At 44.1% G+C, this 23617-nt stretch overlaps 2 protein-coding genes across 14 annotated transcripts in view; both read left to right on the top strand.

The window, feature by feature from the left end:
• mcf2l2 (MCF.2 cell line derived transforming sequence-like 2) overlaps positions 1-3532 on the top strand; it is an 83144-nt gene extending 79612 nt beyond the window's left edge. For 9 of the 10 annotated variants that reach the window (XM_076277909.1, XM_076277902.1, XM_076277910.1 and 6 more), the window contains 2 exons: positions 854-948; positions 1865-3532. In XM_076277909.1, coding sequence (XP_076134024.1) covers positions 854-948; positions 1865-1935 — 166 coding nt within the window. In that variant the 3' untranslated portion in view covers positions 1936-3532. The remainder of the gene's footprint in view (positions 1-853; positions 949-1864) is intronic. The other variant, XM_076277907.1, reaches the window with a different exon arrangement.
• A 1421-nt stretch (positions 3533-4953) lies between these two features.
• Positions 4954-23617, top strand: part of ect2 (epithelial cell transforming 2) — a 31200-nt gene continuing 12536 nt past the window's right edge. For 2 of the 4 annotated variants that reach the window (XM_076277897.1, XM_076277895.1), the window contains exons 1-21: positions 4954-5326; positions 6126-6285; positions 6460-6536; positions 7919-8014; positions 8664-8846; positions 9383-9472; positions 9590-9697; positions 10788-10861; positions 11511-11641; positions 12007-12122; positions 12463-12525; positions 12748-12970; positions 14016-14140; positions 15248-15367; positions 15459-15527; positions 15663-15773; positions 16173-16269; positions 18822-18903; positions 19221-19299; positions 20768-20887; positions 23328-23466. In XM_076277897.1, the coding sequence (XP_076134012.1) occupies positions 6156-6285; positions 6460-6536; positions 7919-8014; positions 8664-8846; positions 9383-9472; positions 9590-9697; positions 10788-10861; positions 11511-11641; positions 12007-12122; positions 12463-12525; positions 12748-12970; positions 14016-14140; positions 15248-15367; positions 15459-15527; positions 15663-15773; positions 16173-16269; positions 18822-18903; positions 19221-19299; positions 20768-20887; positions 23328-23466 (2233 nt within the window). In that variant the 5' untranslated portion in view covers positions 4954-5326; positions 6126-6155. The remainder of the gene's footprint in view (positions 5327-6125; positions 6286-6459; positions 6537-7918; positions 8015-8663; positions 8847-9382; positions 9473-9589; positions 9698-10787; positions 10862-11510; positions 11642-12006; positions 12123-12462; positions 12526-12747; positions 12971-14015; positions 14141-15247; positions 15368-15458; positions 15528-15662; positions 15774-16172; positions 16270-18821; positions 18904-19220; positions 19300-20767; positions 20888-23327; positions 23467-23617) is intronic. The other 2 variants (XM_076277898.1, XM_076277896.1) reach the window with 1 other exon arrangement.

Here is a 23617-nt window from a genome sequence, read left to right as displayed (position 1 = left end):
CCTCCTCCTCCTCCTCCTCTCTTTCTCTCACTCGCTATCTTCCCTCTTACTCTTCTCTTTAACTTTTCAAGCCACACTTGTGAAGTAATAAAGAATTCATTGGGCTTTCATGGACTCAGTCAACACATGCCCACTAGCAGGGGACATGCTAAGGCAGAGAGGCGGTGTTTTTATGGCCTCTGTCATTTTCGCTGACTGAATCCTTCGCTAGATCCTCCCCACAGTTAGCAAGCTCTTCCCTGGAGCTACCGCCTGCCACACCTGCCTCTCTGGATGAGGAGTATGTGGTTCTCACCTAGCCTCCCTGCGCGGGTAATGTCCTCTGCCTCCTGTTGCTAGCACATTTAGATTAGAGAGTAATGGCGCTGGATTGTTACACTCGTGGTGCTGTGTAAGTATCGAGCTGCGAGGCTGTTGCTGTGTGCACCTGTGTTGCATCAGTCAGAACCGTTCGTGCTGAGACCTCGTGGTAAGCTGACACTCAAATGTTTTTAGATATCCATGAGGTCAGGCGAGGAGCTGTCTCTAAAGTTGAATGTCTAAATAAATTATACACTCCACGAAGGCTTAGTTCTTAAGGAGTGGCTGAAGACTTTTTGATATATTTCTTTAGCATTTTCTCTCATTCCTTCAATCCATGTCAATGACAGTTCAGAGACGGGTGTAGAAGGAACTTGGGATCAAAATTCATGGAAATTCATGACATTTCATGCTCAAAGGCGCCACGAGTGTCAGCTTTTCAGTGGCAGAGTAATCCAGTTTTGAGATACTTTGAGTTCTTCCAGCCTAGGAACGTGCTTCTCCCTTTTAAGCCCGTTACTGAAGTTGAACGTTGTTTTTTCCCATGTTATAGGCTAGTCAAGAACCTTATTACACAGAAGACAGGCCTGGTGCCACCTGCAATACTACAGTCAACCGCAGGAAGACATGAGCTTTACAGTCACACTGGTACATCCCACTAACCCAGTGTCCATTGCAAGCAAGCACTTACAAGGAATTTGAGAGGGGTTGGGAGAGGGCTCATACTGGGAAGTGGGAAACATGGCTCGCGTTGCTTGGTCACTAGCATCGAGGGAACACAGCCGTGCATGATGTCATCCATTGTGGCATGATCCCTCTCCGTTTCCACTCTCCAAGCTTGGCTCTGTCATGTTCACAACTCGCACTTGTGTGGTTTGTTTTGATGCATTTGTTTGTAATGGCAAGTGCTTTGTTAGTCCTGGGCCCTTCATCTGAAAAAAGAAAAAAAAAACATGTCTATTTGGGGCATTAACAGCTGAGGCTTATGCTTGGGGCATGTGCATACTTTTGCTTGGAGCTTCTCGACGAGTGTACTCTTGCAAGCAGCACAGCTCCTTTGTGGTTTGAAAAGCTGGGTTGATAACTCACGCTGTTTACAAGCATTAAAAAAGTGATACTTTTGCTCTTTATTTTTCTGTTTTAATTTTATAATTTTTTTGTACCATCTTTATATTTGATAAACAGCGCTCTTGCATTAATAGTGCTGTTGCTCTAACTAATAGGTTGAGTGTTGTCCTACGATGAAAAAAAAGAGGAGTTAAAGAAATAAGATCCTGTCAACAAATCAACTAAAATCGTGATGTGAAGATCATAACATTCTAGTCTTTCAGTAACATGAGATTTTAGAGACTCCCCTTCTTTAGTCGTAGTGTGCGCTGTACCCTATAGTGCCATTGTCCCCTGCTATTTTTGTCCTGCTTGTCTGAATCTTTAAATTCCCCATTCCTCACTCCCCTGTTGCTTGGCACTCATTCACTTCAAACAGCTGTGTTGTCCTGGTTTGGAATATGTGTGGCTGACCCTCTCCTCTCCTTCTGCTGCCCCCTCCCCCCCTCTCTCACAGACATCTTCAGTGACTTGTGCACCGCGGCACTAACGGACACCGAGGAGAACGAGGATGACGCCAGGGGGTGACGTGGCTACAGCCAACTGACGGAATTGCATCTAAGACTGCCGATCCGACCGCCTTGCTTCAGTGCCAAGCATTTAAATGAATGCTGTAGGACGCGTGCCCGTGTAAAATCTCTTCAGAGAGAAAAAAAAGCACAACAAATACCACACCATAACGTCTGCAAAGAATGTCCCATCATTGTATATGGGCAACCCCTGTTGCGTTGCTGCTACAGCATGGCCAGCCATATTGATGAAGAGAGAAAGAAAAGGGGGGGGCGGGGCAAGGTAGTGAACTGCTCCCTCCGGCCTCAGTAGCCCTACTTCAGCTGCCAATGTCAAGCAACAAATTGCATGCCCAGTCAGCCAGGACCCCCAGGAGAATCTCAAGCCCTTGTAAGCTGGTGCTCAGTGCTTTCATTACCAAACTTCACTGTGCCTTCGTAGGGGCATATTGTAGCCTGCTCTCCTTTGGCTAAAAGTGCTCAACATTTTTGAGGGGGAATCACTCCAGTGACAATATGGGTCTCAAAATACCACAGCGAAACGAGGAATGCATACAGTGTGTCACAAGCTTGACAATGACATGGCATATTGTGAATGCTCTGCACACAGGCTTGGTTTTATCCTGACTCTGAGAGAACATTTATCAACTGTACTGTCCTGCTGAAATTTTCAACCTGTACACTAGTCTCTGCTATTATACACAGCACTTCTTGAAGATTTGTGTATTGTACCTGTATATTTGTATACTCTTTCTAAAATGTCAGCTAAACTAGTGTTTCCTGGCTTTATTACAGTTAAATCTCATTTGGAAAGTGTCAAGTCATATATGTATGTAATTGTTGTAAAGATTATTGGCTTATATCTTTAATGCAGGTATCCATCTCAAATACTTTTTTATAGGCTAGCTAAAGACGTTCAGAATTGCCTTGGTAATGACACTTTAATTAATATATCAGTTAAATTGAATATTTACAACATTAACTCAGTATTTTATTAACTCTCACCATCAGATATATTCCAATAGTACTGTAGGGACTATGTGGCAGTACTATTTTGTTACAGTGTTGCATACCTGAATGTTTCAATGTAAGTTTGTATATTATGTCAATAATATTATTCTTAAATTTCATTCATCTTTTTGTAATTTACCTTGTAGTGACGCCATACCATTTCATCCAAGCAAAAAAGCATTCCATCAATAATATGCCACAGTACAGCTGTCTCCATTAAGGGATACTATTCATTTCAGATACCTACCAAATCATTTCAAGGAATATATATGTACAGTATAAAGATCTTTTAAAGGCTTTCTCGAGATTAAGTGGAATGACACAATTCCATAGCAGGCCTCTGTAGTCCTTTCACATTGCATATTTGAAGTCTTACTTAAAACTCAGATGATTGTAAACAAATGCCTTCAGTGGTTACTGCATACTGTTGGGTTCATATGAAATTGTCATATCTTGTATTTAAATTGACCATTATTATTTAAAACAAAAGAATAAGGGTTCTCTGACTAATTTTTTTTTAAAATTATCAATGGAATGTATGAGAAATGTTTTATTTCCTGTCTGTACATTTGTAAGAATATGAAAATACATGGGCTATAAGAGTATTGTGGTGACTTTTCCTTTCTCAGTGATCACTGATATGTCCGGTCAGTTTCGCAGATGAGAAGTCTTTATTATTTACGCCTGACTATAGCGTCACACTTGAGCTGCAAGAAGTCATTAATGTTAGACTTAAAAGTCTACTACTAAATATTTGACTTTGTCTACAGTGAATGAAATTATAGTATAAAGACTAACATGGATTATAGTATAAAGTGTGATCTAAATCTGAATTGTCATTGTTCTTTACTGTTTACTGTTACTACTTAAAACCAATAATTAGTCAAGATGAAAATAATTCTAACCTAACTTCCCATCACCAGTAAAGCAGGTAGTTGTGTTTTTGACCATTACATCCAGGGCAGAACCACTTTTGACTGAATGTCAGATTTGTTGTTCTCAACAGAGAGACATATTTAGTCTCCCAAGAGACAGATATTTGAACTTTGGGGAACTACAAGTTATTTACCTCAAGACTCAAGCAATAAAGCCCTACAATATTCGGAAGTAGGCTATGAACCACTCTTGAAAGGGTTTTTTTGCCACTTGAAAATGTAGTCCATAACAGTCAATCAGTCTGAGTGAATAAGGACATAGGTGTGTGCTTTTTTCAGAATTGCGGGGTAAAAGTGAGGTGGCAAGTAGGCTTCACTGAGCTTTATTCTACTGAGTGCCTTTCAAGCTCCAGAAGGGAGGGAGGGGGGAGCGAAGCTTTCACAAAGAGCTGGGGAAGATGTGACGAGCATACAGAAGCACCGGAGTTCAAAAAACACAGTGACGCTCAGCACTTTGTCCTTCAGGCTCCACACAGGTTCCAGGGGATCTCTAAAGGCGCCCACTGCAGCATCCCAGCTCTAGGTGCATGGGCAGAATGCATCATAAGGGCTTGTCCCTGAAACAAACTCCCAGAGATGGCACCAAGGGAACCCAAGGCAGAACAAAGCTGTTGGACTTCAGAGGAAGTCTCTTGATTGAAAAGGTTATTGTTGGATTCATAGTAACAATGAGCGAGGAACAAAGTGCTTCAATCTAACCGGGCCTGCTCGTAAGATGTTGTATTTCAATGAGTGCAACAAAAATAATTCACGATTACATTGAATTTTTCATAAATGTCTGTAATTTGTATATGTCCAAAAAGGCTAACGTGACCTTGACATTGAATATGCTCTCAATGAGGATACCATAGTTGTTCAGAAAAATGTTAAATATGCTCAGCAAGCATACATACAAGTAACATACAAGAAGCATTCCTGAACTCCCTACTCCAACCACACACACACACACAACCAGACTGCGTCTGCCCAAAGCGCATTGTAGTTTGAATCGAACGACCAATCAGAGGCGCTAACGTCGTCTGACGTCGTGCTACTTCCGTCAAGCTCTCGGACTTCGACCAATCTGCTTGCTGCTGTATCTGTTTGTCGCACAATTTGAATTGTTGTAGTTTAGTTGTAGACTTTTGCGAATATGGAATGTAATGTTACAGTTCAATAATGTTATTTTCAGTATAGCTATGACGAGTCGCAAAACATTTCGGTGTATTTAGGTTTGCTGTCAGTGTACCGTTGCTCTGACACCTGCAAGTACCATTAGGAAAAACTTGTATCTGTCAGTCATTTGGCTAACTAACGTTAGCTAGCTGCCAGCGTAATATTAGTTAGCCCATTACCTGCGTGAGCTAGCAAGCGACACCAGTTTGGTTACCTTTAAAGCTGGTCATCCAGCCAGCTACCAACTAATAATTGTGTGGACGGTTGTGCGGAGATAAACGAGGTCGGTTAGGATATTTCCCACATAAGGTAAGTCTGAATTTGTACAATAGATGATTGGCGACGTTGCGTGTTGATGTTTCTTTTGTCTGCACCTGTGCAAACTTTAGCAAGTGAGCCTTAACGTTACACTTATTTTTTCAAGTGGACAATCATAATGAACTACGTTTATCAACATAATGGTAATAGTTGCTCACCTAAAACAACATGTTGCTGGATTTCACATCTACGAATGAACACATCATCAAAAATCTAGTTTGAGCGTTAAGTTTCAACCGACGATTTAGGGATAGATGGGCTTTGAGCCAGGCTAACTTGGGCGAACGTTAACGTTAATGCAAAGCTCAGATCTTAATATTTACGTCAACGTTAATTGTAAATAATAAGCTATGGTTAACTGTTTTTTTTTTGTTGTTGTACAGTTAACTTGAAAGTTTAGAATTTTAGGTCAAGTTAACGTTAACATTTAACGTTTACGTTACCTTCATCTTCAAGCTTAAGCGATGGCATAAGTTAGGCCTACCGTTAACTTAATGAGTGAGTAGAAATTTGGTTATTTGGACAAAGCTAAACATGTGTGCGATCTAACCACATAAAAGACGAGATCCAAAAATGCCGTCAGCTACGTGGTGTTTGGAGAATGATGTCAACACAACTGTTTGCTGTGCCGCCCTGTCTCTCAGGCTGAAGGGCAGCGGTTGTTGAACACACGCTAGTCTTTATATGGCACAGAATCCTAGTTTTCCACGACACCCACTTGGCATTTGCACTGTATATTTCCATATTTTTTCACCTCTTTGTTGCTTCTACATTTTTACTTCTCTGACAGGATTGGGTCACCACCCCCTGTCACACAGGCATGGCTGACTGCAGCATAGTCACTATAGGGACCACTCGTAGCCTGCTGGTTGACTTCTCTGTGAATGACTCCAGAATGGCAGAGACCTCTAAGGAGCACACTTTCCTGAGCCTACCGGACGATATGGATGGTAAATGAAATTCTTCTGTTATCTCAACCGGGGCCGACAACTTACCCTGGTGTCTGGCTCCATGTACTGATCAGAAGTTTGACTGAGATTGTTGCCATAAAGTAGGCCTACTGTTCTTTTTGTATTTCACCTTAACTCAGCTGACTTGCCCTTCGTTTCACTCTTTCTCTGCAGACATGCCTCGGGTGGAGACCAGGATTGTTTTAGTGGGAGAAACCGGCAACAATCCAGCTATTGTGAAAGCACTTCAGGTGAATGACATCATTGATTTCAAGTCACCAATGCCACTGAATCATGGCTACAAGTAAACAGGGGTTTGAACAGAGGGATCAAAGGGTTTTGACAGTTCAGTCTGATATAATTTTCTCTTAGCAATTTGGGTTCACCTATGTAATTGTGAAGTAACTTGTTGGCTGGTTTATCTGGTCAGTGGGGCTATAGTACCAGCTATACTGATTGCCATATTCTGAGTGAAAAAAACTGATTATGACCAAATAGCTATCTGTAGATGGAATAAATATGGCCAATGTTGGGTCTCATAGCAATAGGACACTTGAAGTGTAAAGGGTAAATCTGCCTTGTGTCAGCAGTGTTTTGTAATCATGAATGAAGTGTAAGTTAGATGTTTTCCTTTTGTCACATGCTCAAAATGCTTCTCATACCATCTCAAGGTGACTGCTGTTGCTGCGAGATGATTCCACAGCAAACCAAGATAAAGTTGTGACTGTACTGCACCATGTCTAAAGTACCTCCCCCCACACCCACCCCCCTGTAAAAGCTTAAAGTGGGACATTAAGATAGCAGAATTAGTGCCAAGCTTTTCAGTCTGTGGTGCTATACTACCAAACACTTTCAAGGGGAGGCCTAAAGTCCGCTTTTTGCATAGACATGAGGGGATTTGATTTGTTTGCTCCTCGCTCTCCCTTGGATGTGTTTACAGACTGCAGACACATTTTCCTGTTTTCAGGATTGTAGCCGTTTTACTCTGTCTGTCTTCCTTTCCCTCATTTCCGTTGTGTTAGAGTCTGAGAGTCTCCGGAGAGTTGAGGTTGCAAGGGTGGGAGAGAGAGAAAACTAGACTTTGAGAGAAATAATAAAACAGAATTTGAGCACTCGGCTCCTCAACACCTGCTGTTAGGACTGGAGGACATGAAGTGTGTGTGTGTGTGCGTGTGCGTGCATGTGTGTGCGTGTGAGAGACATGTTACGTGTGAATGCAGAGTATGTGGATGGTATGTGTGTTAAAGAGGGTGTTTGTATTTGTTGCTGTCATCATGATGAATGAATGCCAATATTTGCTGTAAAAAGCATGCAAAGATTTTGTTAAATGTACCTCCTCAAAGTGAGTCGTCAGCACAGAAGCCCAGTCATGCAGGCCCATCCTCTCACAGTTAAATTGTGGAGAACAGCTCCCTTCTCCACACACACACAGACCTCCAGTTAAGAGAACTTCACTGCTTTTAACATTCTTAATTTATCAAGGCCTTCTCTGGATAATCTTCTGATTTCTTGAAGTGGCTTATCATTGAGAAACAGGAAGTCTTCATTCACCTCAATGATCTTGTCCAATCATGTCCATTGGGTTTGCCTGTTTTATGTTGCCAGAATTTACGTCAATGCTTCATTCTTACAGGACATCAAAATAATGGAAGTCCCAGTGGTAAAGATTAAAGAAGGTGTCCCGGGCTCAGAGGCAGGCGAGAAATTGATAAAATCTATTGTAAATATGGTATGTCTCAGGACGGACGATAATTGTACTGCATGCCGAATATCACCTTTTCTGTTTTAACTGGCACCAGAGGGGTGACGGGTGTGTCCTCAACACTAAGTGTCAGTGTATCCTGTTAACACCTGGTGGATGAAACTAAGCGTTTTTAACAAAGATGATGTGTATGTGTGTCTGTCTCTTTCCCCCTCTAATTTGCACTACCCGTTGTGAAATGGCTACTTTGATTTGATTTTGCACAAAAGGGAATTAATGAGGGGTTTACTGCAGTAAGAGGTGTATGGGTAATAAAGGCTTTTGATTATTGATGAAAACACGAATCAAATGCTTTGGGATGTGCCGAGTCTGAGCTCTGATTATTACATACTCATGTCTGGGTAGAACTGATGTCAGGAGTAGCCATGAAGCAGCTCTTCTCTGAAAAGCCGTTCTCTAGCTTGCTTACACGCCTCTGCATTTCAGAATGCAGAGAGCCTTGCTGGTGTGTCAGTCCTAACCCACCTGTTGTGTTTCCACTTGACTCCACAAGAGATTTCTCTTGCAACACAGCAGCATGCAATCACACTACTGTGTAAAATAACATCGACATCTACACCAAAGCCCTGATGCCAATGCTTTCCTTGACTTGCTTATTTCATCTACCCCCTCATAGGACATCAACAAGCCCTGCATCAAGACCAACAATGTCAAAGAGTTTGGTGACGGGGAGAACGCCGAGTTTGAGACGGTGTTTGTGCTGGCTGACTTCAAGTCTCCAGACTACGACTATCTGTACAAGAATGACAACCGCATCGTGGGGCCCCCTGTGGTGCTGCACTGTGCAGCCAGAGAGGAGGTAAGAGACTCCCAGCGTTTTGACTGTCTCCCAGGCGCAGACATCTTCAGTCTGCGGGCCCACTCCGCTTATGGATGTTCTTTCTTTAGCTCTGGAAGTTTAGCGAAAGATTAGAGGCAAGTGGCCATGTTTAGCATCCACCTACATGGAGGGAGGAGAGTTGGAATAGAAATGAGACCGCCACAAGGGGAAAGTTTGGCTTCTGAGACGGAATTGATTCATAAGCTGCTTTTTGATGGTTGCCTCTGAAAAAGGCATCACTGTTATCTCTTATGTCTGCAAAGGAGCACCTGCTTGACCCCCCAGCTTACCACTTAGAGCAGCAGAGGCGGAGGGGACATGAGGGCAGTAGCAGATGGCCGCAGATCTCATGTCAGTCACTGCAGGGAGATTAATCCTGATATACAGAGGAATACATCATGGCTTCATAAGTGAACAAGGACAGAGCCTGCCACCAAAGCTTTTAAGATAGACCTGGTAACCCTCAGAATGAGAAAGTGGTCATCTTTAAATGTATGTGTGTGTGTGTCCTCTAGCCCCTTCCGTTCTCCTGTCGGCCGCTCTACTCCACCACCATGCTCAACCTGTCGTTGTGTTTCACGGGGTTCCGCAAGAAAGAGGAAGTGGTGAGTTTCTGCGTCTCCATGTCTCCCGTCTCTTCCACACTAACTACCTGCGTTAAAGGGTCATGCACACAGCAGGCATGGCCTTTCCCGGGTTGTAACAGTTTTGTCTTCCTACAGGTCAACCTTGTCAATCTGGTTCACCACATGGGCGGCACCATCCGCAAAGACTTCAGCGCCAAAGTTACCCACCTCGTAGCACACTCGACTCATGGAGAAAAATACAGGGTTGGTGCATTTGTTCTCCCAGATTGTTGTGTCTGTCTGTGTTTCTATATGTTTTCTTGAAGAGGAGTCGACTGAACTGACAGTAGTTGCAACCTCTTTGAACCCCCCCACGTACACACTCTCTTGAGATGGAGTTTCTGAGTGCTGGTAAGTGTTGCCATGATAGCCGAGTAAATGGATTGAAATGCAGGTTTGGCTGCCTTGCCTCTGCACTCTTCTGCACTCTGAAGACTCTTTACCTTTGCGTCTGCGTCTGCCTCGCGTTACCTGAGAGTGCCACGCCACGCCGGCAAATTCTCTTCCCTCTGTTGATTCTCCAGAGTTTGCCCTACTTCTCACTTAGTCCCTGCTTATTTTTAAAAGCTGAGAATCCAACGTTCCCTTTGCTCCCCCTGCAAAAGCAGTCTTCTCAGAAGGTGTGAGTGGTGGGGTGGTGGGTGTAGATGGATGGTTGTGGAGTTCTCACAAAGGACAGATCGTTAAACACTAAAGAGATGCTACAACCTCCATATGCATAGTTTGCCCCCATGCATTGCGAAGCATAAAGTTGATGAGGAATCTATTCTCACTGCTGGAATGGGTGAGATGAATATAATTTAGATTAGCACATACCTGTTAATATAATATCTCATGTTGCACTGAACACTGCCAGCCAGTGGTGTCAGCTATCTTAGATTTGCAGCAGCCCACACATACAGACCTCTGAGTGGTGTTCTTCAAGAGTCTTATTTCTTGTCTCCATCGTTTTTTTAAGTTGTCTGCTTCTCTTTTTTGAGAGGAATCCATGACTGTACATGTCGTCTGAGTCTGTCTGAATCTGCCATTTGAAAGTTTCTCTCATTAAAAGTGTAGCTGCTCATCGGCTCCCTCACACCCCATCCACTGAATGGAGGTGAATCATGCAACAGGGCCTTATTCATAGTGGATAATGAGGCGCTTGATGCCTAATGTCCTTGTGCGTCTCAGAGTGCGACCCTTCCCTGTAAACTCGCTGCCTTTCTTTCCATGACTGAATCTGAATGCGGCTGCACTCTACTACTTCCTCCTTCCTACTCTCCCTGTCCTTATGATGTGCTTGTCCTTGCTGCAGCTGGCCGTCTGCATGGGCACCCCCATCCTCACCCCAGATTGGATCCGCAAGGCCTGGGAGCAGAGGGACGACATGTGAGTGATGGACACAAGCACAGACACACTCGTACATACACTTGCACACACAAACTCCTGGTTTGGTCAAAATACTAAGACAAGCCACACAAACAGTAGGCCACTTGTTTTTTGGGAGGATTTTATTGTATTTAATTTCATATAAAATGCACATTAAATGTGAGCAAGGTTGTTTGTCACATGTATGGTACATAATTAATATCACATTAAAATACATTTAATTTGTCACTTCAGGGTATACTCTCAGATCCCCTAGACAATAGTAATACTAAGGGGGGGAAAGATCTAATCACAATATAATATATCTAGTTGCTATGCATTCATTTTGTTTAACATGCCCCATATTTTCTTGTTTTTCACATCCCCATAGATTTTTTCAGTTGAGCTTTGTGGAACTATTGTACAATTTGAACATCTACTGTATGTTCATTGATCATTCACATTCACAGCTGTGTCGTCTCTGGTTCTACATTCATGAATTACATCTTTGAGTATACTTGTGTCTGCAAACCTTCACAAGCCTCTGATCATGTTGTTCAATTGCTGCCTGCTGTACTCTAAATTCAGAGGCATCCTGTTATGAAATTCATGCTTTTCTCATGTGCCTCTCAAGTAGCTGATGATTGTCTTTTCTCTCTCTCCCTCCCAGTAATTTCCATGCTGGGGACGAGAGCTTCCGCACTGAATTCAAAGTGCCCCCCTTCCAGGACTGTGTCCTTAGCTTCCTGGGCTTCACAGAGGAGGACAAAGCCAACATGGAGGAGAGGACACTCAAACATGGTACACATCACATATCCACACGCGTATAACGTGAACCTATAAACCTTAAAATTCAGGCTTTGAGTGGGACCACGCTGAGAACATTTTAAGAAAAGTTATCACAGCATGACCTGGCCCGCTGTATCACAAAAGGACAGCAGGGTAGCATGCTTGAACGCTTTTATCAGTGTGTGTTTACAAGGTTTACAAGGTCCTTTATGCTAACTATTGAAAAGGTCCAAATGGCCAGTCAAGTAATGCACTCACTGGGACTGAGGGGAGGGTCCCTTGTGGCATTGTTGTTTTTGACTCTCTCTCTTTCTCTCTCTCTCTCTCTCTCTCTCTCTCTCTTTCTGCCTGTCCCCACCCCACCAACTGTCAACCAGGTGGCCACTACCTGGAAGTTGGGAATGAGAAGTGCACTCACATGGTGGTGGAGGAGAACTCCATTAAGGAGCTGCCCTTCCCTCCATCCAAAAGACTTTACGTAGTCAAACAGGAGGTAAGCTGGCATTGCGCAGGAGGCACGACTGTTTATAGCCTCTGAAGAACGCTGGTGTTGTGTGAGTGTGGCGCTTCACCACATGTGTTTCCCTGGTTTACTCAGTGCCTTCATGTTCAGGGAAATGAGGGAAGTTGCCTTTTTCCCTCCTCACACTCTGGTGGAAAATGGGCCCTCCTTTTTTGTTATTTGACTCAGAATTGTGTTGCCATGTCCAGAACTGTAGAGCTCTTCCCACTGATCAATATTGTGTTCTATGCAGACACTCCCAGGCAGGTTTCTCCAAATTATTGACCATTTCTGTCTTCTTTTTTTTTAAATTATTTCTCTTCCCCTGAAGTGGTTTTGGGGGAGTATACAGATGGATGCCCGAGCGGGAGAGTCCATGTACTCTTATGAAAAGGTATTTGAAGGAAACTTTGTGTTTGTTTATTTTGTAGTAAAAAACACATGTATTTGAAGTGTTTTCTGTGCTCTTTAGTTCTGACTGGACGTACACTTAGCTTCTGGTCTTCTGTCTTTGCTTTTTGCTCTCTGGTTGTTTCAGTTTCGGTTGTTTAGCTCTCATCCAGTCCTTTTTGTTTTGTCCTTCGGTCTTTCCTCCTGCTCCTGACCTGTCCGGCAGGCGGAGAGCCCGGCGATGAAGAAGACGTGCTCGCTGCTCTCCCTCAACACGCCCAACAGCAACCGCAAGCGGCGGCGGCTGCGCGACACCCTGGCCCAGCTCACCAAGGAGACGGAGATCTCGCCCTTCCCGCCGCTCAAGCGGCCCTCGGCCGAGCACTCGCTCTCCATGGGCTCCCTGCTGGACATCTCCAACACGCCCGAGACCTGCAAGACCCTGGGAGGTGAGAGTGGGAGAAGCGGGGGAAAGGGGGTGGTGTGTGCGGGCATTTCCTAGTTGCAGTTGCAGTAAAACAGCTTCCAGTGGCTATGACCTTTTTAGAGAAGGCCCCAACATCTTTCGGTAAAATGCAAAAGAAAAGAGCATAGCTGTAGAATTGTGTGTATGAATACAACCCTAAGAGCATTCCCACAGAGAAGCAGCCCCATGCACGCCCACGTGCTGCACTGTTCTCCATTCCAGAGTGCAGAGTAGGGGGCAGGTGCAGGCCAGGCCGCAGTGAGCCGCTCCGCCAGCAGAGGAAGAGGAGGAGCAGCGGCACGATGAAGAGTAGCCGAGAGGCCGGCAGGGCTAGGCAGGCAGACAGGAGGCAGACCGAGTGCTGGACGGCCTTCCAGCGCACCAGCACCCCCCAAAGGCTGGAGCCGGGGGCCCCTGAGCCTCCGCTGGACATGGAGCTCCAGCCCGACAGCCCTCGGGGATGTGCGGGAGTCGGCAGCGACAGGCAGGCAGCACCAGGTAGCACAGGGCATGTCATTACAGGGTAGCCAGAGCCAGGAGGGGAAGTGGCTCAGAAGAGCATCCTGAATGTTTCTCAGCTCTGTGGGGAGCAGTCTGCCTCACAGTGTTAAGAGAGGCAGGTTGTCCTCCCCCAAGTATTTTTATACGCACTCCGTTCAAATGAAAAGGGTTTATTGAGGGTGAGGAAGACTCTTATATGTAGGCTTTTGACAGCTAGTGGCAGTAGTGTGTGTATATATAAGCACATCAGAAGTGACTTCTGTCAGAATGGGGTGTGCTGGCTTCCTAATACCACTCTGACGCTTATGTCAACAGGACAGATTATTGTGCAGTAAGACATTGTGTTCTTTTTGATCCCTCTGAAAAGCGTGAAAAGCCCTCGCCGCCGCCGTGTTATCCGCTGAGTTGTGCATATGGGGGGTTGGCGAGCGCTGAGCGCAGCCAGGCTGGCGTGCGAGTTGGCAGCGCGTCCTTCCCCGTTATCTCCATAGTCACCTCGGCGATGCATGTCCATCGATCTGTTTCAGAGATGGCTAAGCCGTCGAAGAGCTCCACGCCCGCCCTGCCCAAGCAGTCTGCCAGGTGGCAGGTGTCCAAGGAGCTGTACCAGACAGAGAGCAACTACGTGGGCATACTGGATACAGTGCTCCAGGTTTGTGTCTGCTGGTGTCTCTTACACACACACACACACACACACACACACACACACACAGACACACACACACACACGCATGCACACTTGGAGGGGATAGCTCTGTGGTTGCTGCCTGTCCCCTTATCATGTCGGCCCAGCGCTCAGGAGCAGTGAGGGAGAAAATGAATTAGATTTCAGAGTTGGGAGTTTTTGGTGGGTAAGGCCCAGTGCCCCAGCCTCCCCACTCCCTCTCCTGCCCAGCCACCTGTGGCCACGGCTGTTTGCTTCTCCCCCTGGGAGGTGGCGTTACTAGGGGCCCACTCTGCTTGTGGAGGTTTGCGAGTCTGCCGGGAGTAAAGCTGATGATTAGGAAGGCAACTTTTTGAACAGTGTGGGCTGGGCAATGATTTAGTTGTTCTGGCACACCTGGAGAACATTAATCATCAGTAGGCAAATTTTCATGATCACCCAATCCAGAACACATTGAAGCAGTTATGTGGTTGCCCTGGGAACATTGCTCAAAAAGTTGCCCCATGTATCATCCCACAAGTGTGGGTTCTGTAAATCAACCAGAGCATGTTGCTTCTTGCATTTCAACGTTTGGAGCGATCACAGCAAGTTGACTTGGCTGAAGCCTTTTCTATTTCCTCATATTCCTGGTTTGAGTATTAAGTGATGTAGCATTCAGAAGCTGAGTTTGATTAGCATGTACACCCAATGTAGTTTGTAGCAGTAAAGGAGCAGTTACCTCTTCCAGGAATGTCTCTGAAATTGGCATAGAGGCAGAATAACCTGTGGCGATGAGGGTATGAGCGTTGAGGGCCTCGTAAAACCTGCCAGAGCACGTGGGAGGGCCCCCACCTTACCTAATGGCTCCTATAAAATCAGGTTAAGAAATTATTCTGGGAAAGTGCAGGAAATTAAAGAACCTCTTTCCTGCTTTAAATTGTTCAGTCTGATAATTAAGCTGACTGTTCCCCAAATCACCCATTCATACAAGTTATACATTATACACAACAATCAGGAACATCCTCTCACACACACACCAAGCATGGCCGCGTTAAGCGCTGAGCCTGTTCCCTGTTCCCCTCTTGAGTGTGCTGCGTGCCCCGTGTCCCCCCCCAGCTGTTCAAGGACCCCCTGGAGAAGGAAGGACAGGTGGGAGGCCCCATCCTGGCGCAAGAGGAGATCAAGACCATCTTTGGCAGCATCCCAGAGATCTATGACGTGCACACCAGGATAAAGGTGAGTGGGGTTTCCCCTGCAGGTGCGCTCAGTGGAAGGGGGATCTGATCGGTGTCTGACCGTGCGTAATGTGGGTTCCCTCGTCTGACAGGCGGACCTGGAGGAGCTGGTGATGAACTGGTCGGACGACAAAAGTGTTGGTGACATTATCCTGAAATATGTGAGTGTTAGCAAAGGTTTGCGGGGGCGATCAGTGTCTGTATTTTCTCTGGGCCCATTAAGGAAGGTGTCACTTATTATTATTTATTCTTTTGTGTGATGGGTGTGTGAAAATGTGTTGTCTTTTTTCATCCAGTCTAAAGAGCTTGTTAAGGCCTATCCACCGTTTGTCAACTTCTTTGAGATGAGCAAGGAGACCATTGTGCGCTGTGAGAGACAGAAACCCCGCTTCCATGCTTTCCTCAAGGTGAGGGGGGGCATTTCATAAATGCATGTGTGTGTGTGTGTCTCTCTCTCTCTCTCTCTCTCTCTCTCTCTCTCTCTCTCTCTCTCTCTCTCTCTCTCTGAGAGATAGACTGTCTGAAACTATGTCTGAGTCCTTAAAAGAGTTTCCAAGAGACTATGAACAATTCATGCTGGTGTTATTCAGGAACCGGATGTGTGTGTGTGTGTGTTTGTGTGCGTGTGTGTCTCCATCCGTCAAAGTGTATTTTTTGTGTGTGCGTCAGTGGCAGACTCTTTGAAGAGTCTCTGTGTGCGTCTCTGAGCTCTGTGAAATGTTTGTGTGCTTTGAGTTAAAGGCCCTCTCATGCCAGTCGTCTGCCCGGCTTTATATATATCTGCCCCCTCCTGACTCTTCCCACAGATCAATCAGGCCAAGCCCGAATGTGGGCGGCAGACGCTCGTGGAGCTGCTGATTCGTCCTGTGCAGAGGCTGCCCAGTGTGGTTCTCCTGCTCAATGGTAAACCTACCGCCACACTGTCACACATTCTCTCTGACACACACACACACACACAAACTCTATCACTATGGGTGTGTATGGATAGTTTAGAATAACCGATTAACCATTCAAGGAATACTACACTAATATTAGAATTCCTATTCGGTTATTACAGTGCATGAAAATGCACTGTACTGTTCTTCCTAGGCAACAACTTCTTATTACAGTGCAAGAAAATGCACTGTACTGTTCTTCCTAGGCAACTTCTTCTTATTCCGCTTACCACTTTTTCCGAACGCAATTTCTCTTGAACAGTTTAACTTAGAAACTTCATTCAAACTTTGTAACGTAGGTCTTCAAACAGATCGGGTTGCTATGTCTTTTCAACTTTAAAAAGTATAAAAGTTTCAAACTATTAAAGAAAAACTTTTAAAAAATCCCCATAGACTTAACATTGCCGATTATGACATCATAATACGGCCATTAAGCAATTAGAATCCTATGGCAGGTGTTCAGGCCACCTGCAGCCTCAGGCTTTAAGCATACAATCTGGGTCAATTAAGACTACACATCCTATTCAACTGTTTCCTCTGCCCAAAACTGTTTCAAAATAAAAGTCCTCACTACAATAATCCACTGTTAAACAATGTAACCCATTAAACTACTGAACTTTTTACATTCAACTTTTAAACGGTCTACTTTTAAACTATCATTAAACTATCTATCTATTAAACTAGCTGTCTATCAACAACTTTTAAACTATCTACATTCAACTTTTTTAAACTATATACATTCACTAGCTGTCTATCAACAACTTTTAACTTGTCATCAACTATGTCAACACTTTTCATCAACTATGACTCCTACCCACTGTAGCTAGTTAGCATGGTTAGCAAAGTTAGCATGTTAGCATTGCTAACATTGTTAGCATTTTTAACAAAACTGCTAAAAATGATTAGCTAGGTTAGCTAAGTCACATGGTTAGCATAGTTAGCATGCTAGCATGTTAGCATGCTAGTTAGCATTTTTAGCAAAACTGTTAAAAATGATTAGCTAGGTTAGCTAAGTAACATGGTTAACATAATTAGCATGCTAGCATGTTAGCATGCTAGTTAGCATAGTTAGCATAACTGTTAAAAATGATTAGCTAAGTTAGCTAAGTAACATGGTTAAAATAGTTAACATGCTATCATTGCTAACATATTTAGCATGTTTAGCAAAACTGCTAGAAAATGTTAGTTAAGTTAGCCAAGTAACATGGTTAGCATGTTAGCATTGCTAGCACTGCTATAAAACATTAGCTAAGTAGTATGGTTAGCAGAATTAAAAATCTTAGCATAACTGCTAGCAAACATTAGAGCCATTCCAACTTTCAGTTATCGTCAAATATCTACCTATACACAGCTATAAAACTTGAATATCAACATTCATTGAACTTCTAGTCTGTCAACAACTTTTAAACTATTTACCTTCAACTTTTAAACGGTCTACTTTTAAACTATCATTACACTATCTATTAAACTAGCTGTCTATCAACAACTTTTAAACTATCTACTGTCTATCAACAACTTTTAAACTATCTACATTCAGCTTTTAAACAGTCTACTTTTAAACTATCAACTTTTATTAAGCTATGCAGCCACCATGTCTATCCTAGCATCACCGTAGTAACCATCTCTGTATTATCTATTTTAACTATTCATGATATTTTACATCACAACTTTAGCATTTTCATGCACTGGTAATTCCTTGGAATTGCATTTCTAGTTCTATTCTATTCTATTAGGTTTTCTTTGTTCTGTTTTATTCACTTATTTGAGTGTGTAGCCTACACAATGCAGGGAAATAAAAGGGAGACCACTGAATTTACAGTCTAATGGAGGACGTTAGGAGGAGTCTATGCGTTGCTAGAGACTCGTTGCTAAGGACATCGTACCGGAAGCTGTCCACCTTGTGCTCTTGATGATGCACCCTCAAAATAGCAGTGTTTGCAATGCAAATAACCAAATAATAAGCAAAAAACACTGTTGGTTTAATATTTTAAATGATTTGTATGCACACACCTAACACGAGCAAAAAATCACATTCACAAACACACATACTGGCATGCATGAGCGACACATGCCCATAGAACTGTTGAATTTGGCCTAGTCACATGCATGAAGGACACATGCCCATAGAACTGTTGAATTTTGCCTGGTCCAGAGATTTCCCGTTGTGCTGCACACGCATGCAAATGCCCATGCGTGCTCCCTCATTTGCACGCCTGTGCGCTCGCTATCAGGCCCCACACACACCGAGTCTGTCTCTCCTGGATCTCCCGTCCCCATTACGCGCACTGTCAGAGGCGCTCTCTGATTGCCATGCTGAAAGACAATCTCACACAGCCTCCAGTACAATCTGATTCGTCTCGAGCAGTTTCATTGTTTGGTTGTGAGTTTGCATCACCAAAGCTGTTGTAATGTGCTGTGAATAATGGATACACTGGCATCTTTCTGTTGGTTTTTCAAGCAGTGAGAGAGACCCACTGCTTATGAAGCGACTTTTCACATCTTTCTCTCTCACCCCTCTAGACATAAAGAAGCACACATCTGAGGATAACCCGGACAAAATCACTTTGGAGAAGGCCATAGAGTCACTCAAAGAAGTTATGACGTAAGTTTAATGGACTTAGTAAACTTTTTTCTCTTACTCCTTCAGGTCTGTTTTTTTTTTTTTTTGCCTTGCCTAAATGTTCAGTCCATTAATCATGTTCAGCGGGGTTAAGATTGGAGGACAACTCCTCCTTCATTAGGCAGTGCACCTGTGGTGCATTAGACTGGGGTGTTTTTAAAATGCATCGTGTTAACTGAAAGTCAGGGGGCAAGCGTCTTTGTTTTTTTAGGAATGCCTTGTTTTAGCCCACAGAGATGGGTGTTGTGGTTTGGCACTAACCCTTGAACAAATCCTTGGGAATATTTTTTTTCCTCCAGGCACATAAATGAAGATAAGAGGAAAACAGAAGGTCAGAAGCAAATCTTTGATGTTGTCTATGAGGTGGATGGATGTCCGGTAAGCCTTTCAAGTTATGTCATAATAAGACTCACTGCTTTAAAACATATTTCAAGGTTTTGTGTAATTGTTTTGTATTTGATTAGAACCTTTTCATGTGCACATTCATTATTGTGTATTTTTGAGTGCTTGAAAGTGGCACTGCTTCCTGTCATCTTCTGAGTCATAGCTCGCCCATGCAGCCTTCAGTGTAATAAACTTTCTTTCCACCTAATTATATGCACCTGAATCCTTTATGAACAGCTGGCAGTGGGAATCTGTTGAAAGTTTGTGAGCAGCCCTGTTCTGCCTGAAGTGCCACTAAGTGATCTCAATAGGACTCACCCCACCCGTGTCTTAGGATGTCTAAGAAAAATTGCAATAAGGTCTTAAAACTACTAAGGGCCCTAAATAGCCCAAAAGAACACAAGCTGAAAAGTCATTCATTTGTTGCTTTATCGACACTACTGTCAAAGTGGTGAATGCATACTCCCGACTGTATGGATCAATCTGGGGGTATACAAAGTATATTTGTCATTTACCTTTCCAAATAGTGCTGTTGAATAGCCAACTGCAGTCTTAGTACCCAGAATAAAAGTCTAAGATGTAAGAGATAATCTTCATAGAATATCAATTAAACTTTAAAATAATCTACAGTTTGTAAATCACATGGGGCTGTTTAATTTTGGTGAAAAAGTGCTTTTCATGAACGCTATATTACTACTGGACAATCTAATCACTTACTTCTGCTATGCATAAGCCACCAATTGTTATTCTTGGCCTGAGCTGCTTGGAGAAGACATGTAGTAGGTTTACCATGTAGTAGGTTTATTTGTCAGAGTTAAATGTTTTGCATGCAAAAAACCATCCTCTGGCTGTAAGTGTCTAGCATGCTTCACCAGCCCTAGTGATGTCAAAGCGGCCAGTCTCTACTGCACTCTTCATGGTGCTTAAATCATTCTGTGAAGCCATTGCGTTTCCAAATGGGAAAGAACTCTTGCAAGAACAGTCATTTAAGTAGCACCAGTTTTATTGAAATTAATCAAACTGTGATTGAGTTCATATGCAAGAGAGTTTTCAATCGATCCACCACTTAATAGGCCATCCCTGCAGGTGCACCTTCCAGCTAATAGTACTATAATTGGCGACTCTATCAGCAAATCTCTCTTGATGTGTTTTCAAGTTACTATTAATAATAATCATTGTTTTGACACTGATGCTGTTAATGATTTTTGCCCAGAATATGTTTTTGTAGAGTATGTGTAGAATATAACTTTCCCACCTAATCTAATCAAATCATTGATTTAAATCATTGATCGATCCCAACACTCCCTCCCAAAGTACTGATGCTAATAAATTATAGAACTTTGGAAGTTAATATTCAACAGCTTGTCTTTGCATGTGATAAGTGTGTTTGGTCAATGACCGTAAAGCCTCTGTTTGGACCAGTGAAGCTGACCGATCAGTCTTGTGATTGGTTGTTTTGCAGGCCAACCTACTGTCTTCTCACCGGAGTCTGGTGCACAGGGTGGAGACCATTGCTCTGGGAGACCACCCCTGCGATCGCGGGGAGCACGTCACCCTCTTTCTCTTCAGCGACTGCCTGGAGGTAACGCGGTGCACTGCACTCTACATGTCCTCACCAAGCACACAGCACCACATGCAGCGGGACATTCCCTGGGTTGACATTGCCTCTATGCTACTGTCACCTGGAGGTGTTTTTACACATACTGCTCATGGAAAACCATTAGACTGTCTGAATATTGCATCATGTTTGTAATTCTGTAATAAGAGCAGTACGGTTTGGGCCCTCAATACTTGGTGAATAGCACTGACCTGTGTACTTCACTATTCTCAATTTTCGGTTATTTTATGGCAACTGCAGTTGAAGTTGATATGCACCACTGTATCTCCTCCTTAGGCAGCTCTAGCAAAGTTTCAACCTTTCTATAGCCACATTGGGTTGTTTCTTTTCATTCCAACATTCAGGTAATGTAGTGGGCATAGTCAGTCCCAGTAGCATCAAGACTTGAATATAGAGTTTGTGCTGAGCTTGTGTGATCCATGTGTGTATGAAATTCAGCAGAATATGAGTGCACTGTTGAAGGCCATATTTAAATGCTGTTAATGATACACCCACTGTACACAGATACTGCAGTACTTTTTCTTGAGGTTTAACCATATAGTGGTTGTGACTTGCACAGTGTTATCTTGTTTCGTCTGTTTCGTCTGTAAAACCTGCCCCGACTGCTCTGTTGTGGCAACACTCCCTTGACAACGCAAGGTGCTACAGTCATCGCATTGTTTCATCATAGTTTCGATCTCTGCCTTTGCTGTAACAGTACTCTCTTCACAACGCTGCAAAACTGTGATCCTTTTGTCTTCACTACAGTAATAATATCCCATTTCCACAAGTCATGACATAGTCCTGTTGTCCTTAACACAACAGCACCTTACCATAAAATGCTGCGCTGTGATAACAGTTCAAAGACAAACATCCTCTCTTGCTGCTTCCCGCGTCAGCCAGAGCACATGTTTGCTGCAGTTCATAGTTACTGTTGACACGACAACCATAGCAACAATGCACTCTTCTCAACGGACTCTACCACATCCCAATTCTAATTTCAGACTACCTCACAGAGGAGCCATTAATGAATATTTATGTTTATTAAAATAGCGTATTTCTTTTTTGAAATAACTACCGGTAATGCTCAATTTTTTTAAACTTAGATTAGACTGCGCTTGTTTGTGCTTCGGTCAAGGTGTCTGAATCTTCACTATGGACACAAAGTGTGTTTGTTTAGATAGCGATGCCAAAATTCTATCTCCCAGCCAACTTGGGTCTTCTGAAAAAACACTATCTACTACCATCCAGATTTGTTTGCATTCATAAAAGGATAAGACGCCTGCTGCTGCGTAGCTTTTTTGAACTCATTTGCTGCATGCCCACAGCGCTCTGCCGTTTTCCAGCTTAGCAGGGAGATTGATGTCACTGGTATGCTGCAGCATGCCTGTCAGAGAAGCAGTGGAGCCTGGCGAACATTAAATAAAACATTTCTCATGAACTGGAAAGCTTGCTCCTCCATACCAATGCCATGCCAATCTGTTCAGGCCCGCTGCCTTATGGAGACATCACTCACTTGACGGCACATGCTATGATATCACGCTGACTTGTATGACTCTACATGTGCACACGCACCTTTGTGAGCAACACTTCGTACGGCTCATTGAAAGGCACCCACTCAACCTCTCCTTGTGTCCTTCCTCAGATGGCATGGACTTCAGACGCTTAAAGTGCAAATTCAGGGGGGGGGGGGTGCAGGGGGTGCTGCTGCAGCACAGTCCCCGTTTTAAAGAATGTGAATTATTTATGTGTGTGTGCAGTCTATCGCTGCTGACACAGCTTCTTATGTGTTTCCTAATTAGCGAGGGTTCGCATTGGAATCGGGCAGGGTGGGGTGTTCTGGGGTGGGTGGAATTTAGCAATCACGCTGGTGAATGGAGTCCTCCCGGCCGGCCGGCTGACCGACCAGCGGCTTTTGCAGCACCTGTCTCACAGGGGCGGACTGGGCCGGTAATGAGCGTGGGGAGAAGTGGGCTTGCACTTTTCAATTATTCATTGATTAACTCCCACCACCACCCACCCCGCTTTCATATGGCTCCCCTCCCCCACATCCCTCCTTTATCAATCCTCCACTCCACCTCCACTCCACCTCTCCTCCCCTAAGCCCTGGTCAGCTTGGCCACAGCGCCAGATCATTAAAGGGAGGATAATGAGGGGGATCGTTTACCTTCGTTAAGGCACTATTGATTTGTCGCAGCTACCACAGATATCTCTGTCACACACACACACACACACACACAGGTAGACGACATGAGACAACATGGCTATATGTTGAATGTGGTATCTTGGCAAACCATCTGTCTAGCCTTCCACCCGGTCTCTACTAATCTGTCTCACTCTCTCTTTTCTGTCTCGGTCTCTATCTTTTCTCTCCTTTTCTCCTCCTCTGGCTCCCTTTTTGTCCTCTCTCCTCTCTCCCTGACAGATTGCGCGGAAGCGGCACAAGGTCATCAACACGTTCCGGAGTCCTCTGGGTCAGACGCGCCCACCTGCTCATCTCAAGCACATTGCCCTCATGCCTCTGTCTCAGATCAGACGGGTGCTGGACCTACAGGAGACAGAAGGTAAGTCACATACACACACACACACACACGCACTCTCTCTCTCTCTCTCTCTCTCTCTCTCTCTCTCTCTCTCTCTATCTCTCTTTCTCTCTCTCTCTCTCTCTCTCTCTCTCTCTCGGCCCTTTGCCAACCATGCACACATGACAACATT

This window comes from Alosa pseudoharengus, unplaced genomic scaffold (assembly GCF_046254945.1).
Source record: "Alosa pseudoharengus isolate Yale_2024_CS ecotype anadromous, Long Island Sound unplaced genomic scaffold, YU_APseudo_1.1 YU_APseudo_1.1_scf_11, whole genome shotgun sequence".
In the NCBI taxonomy this organism is placed as follows: domain Eukaryota; kingdom Metazoa; phylum Chordata; class Actinopteri; order Clupeiformes; family Clupeidae; genus Alosa; species Alosa pseudoharengus.
The sequence above is the reverse complement of the archived record's forward strand: the minus strand, read 5'-3'. Positions and strand labels throughout refer to the sequence as shown.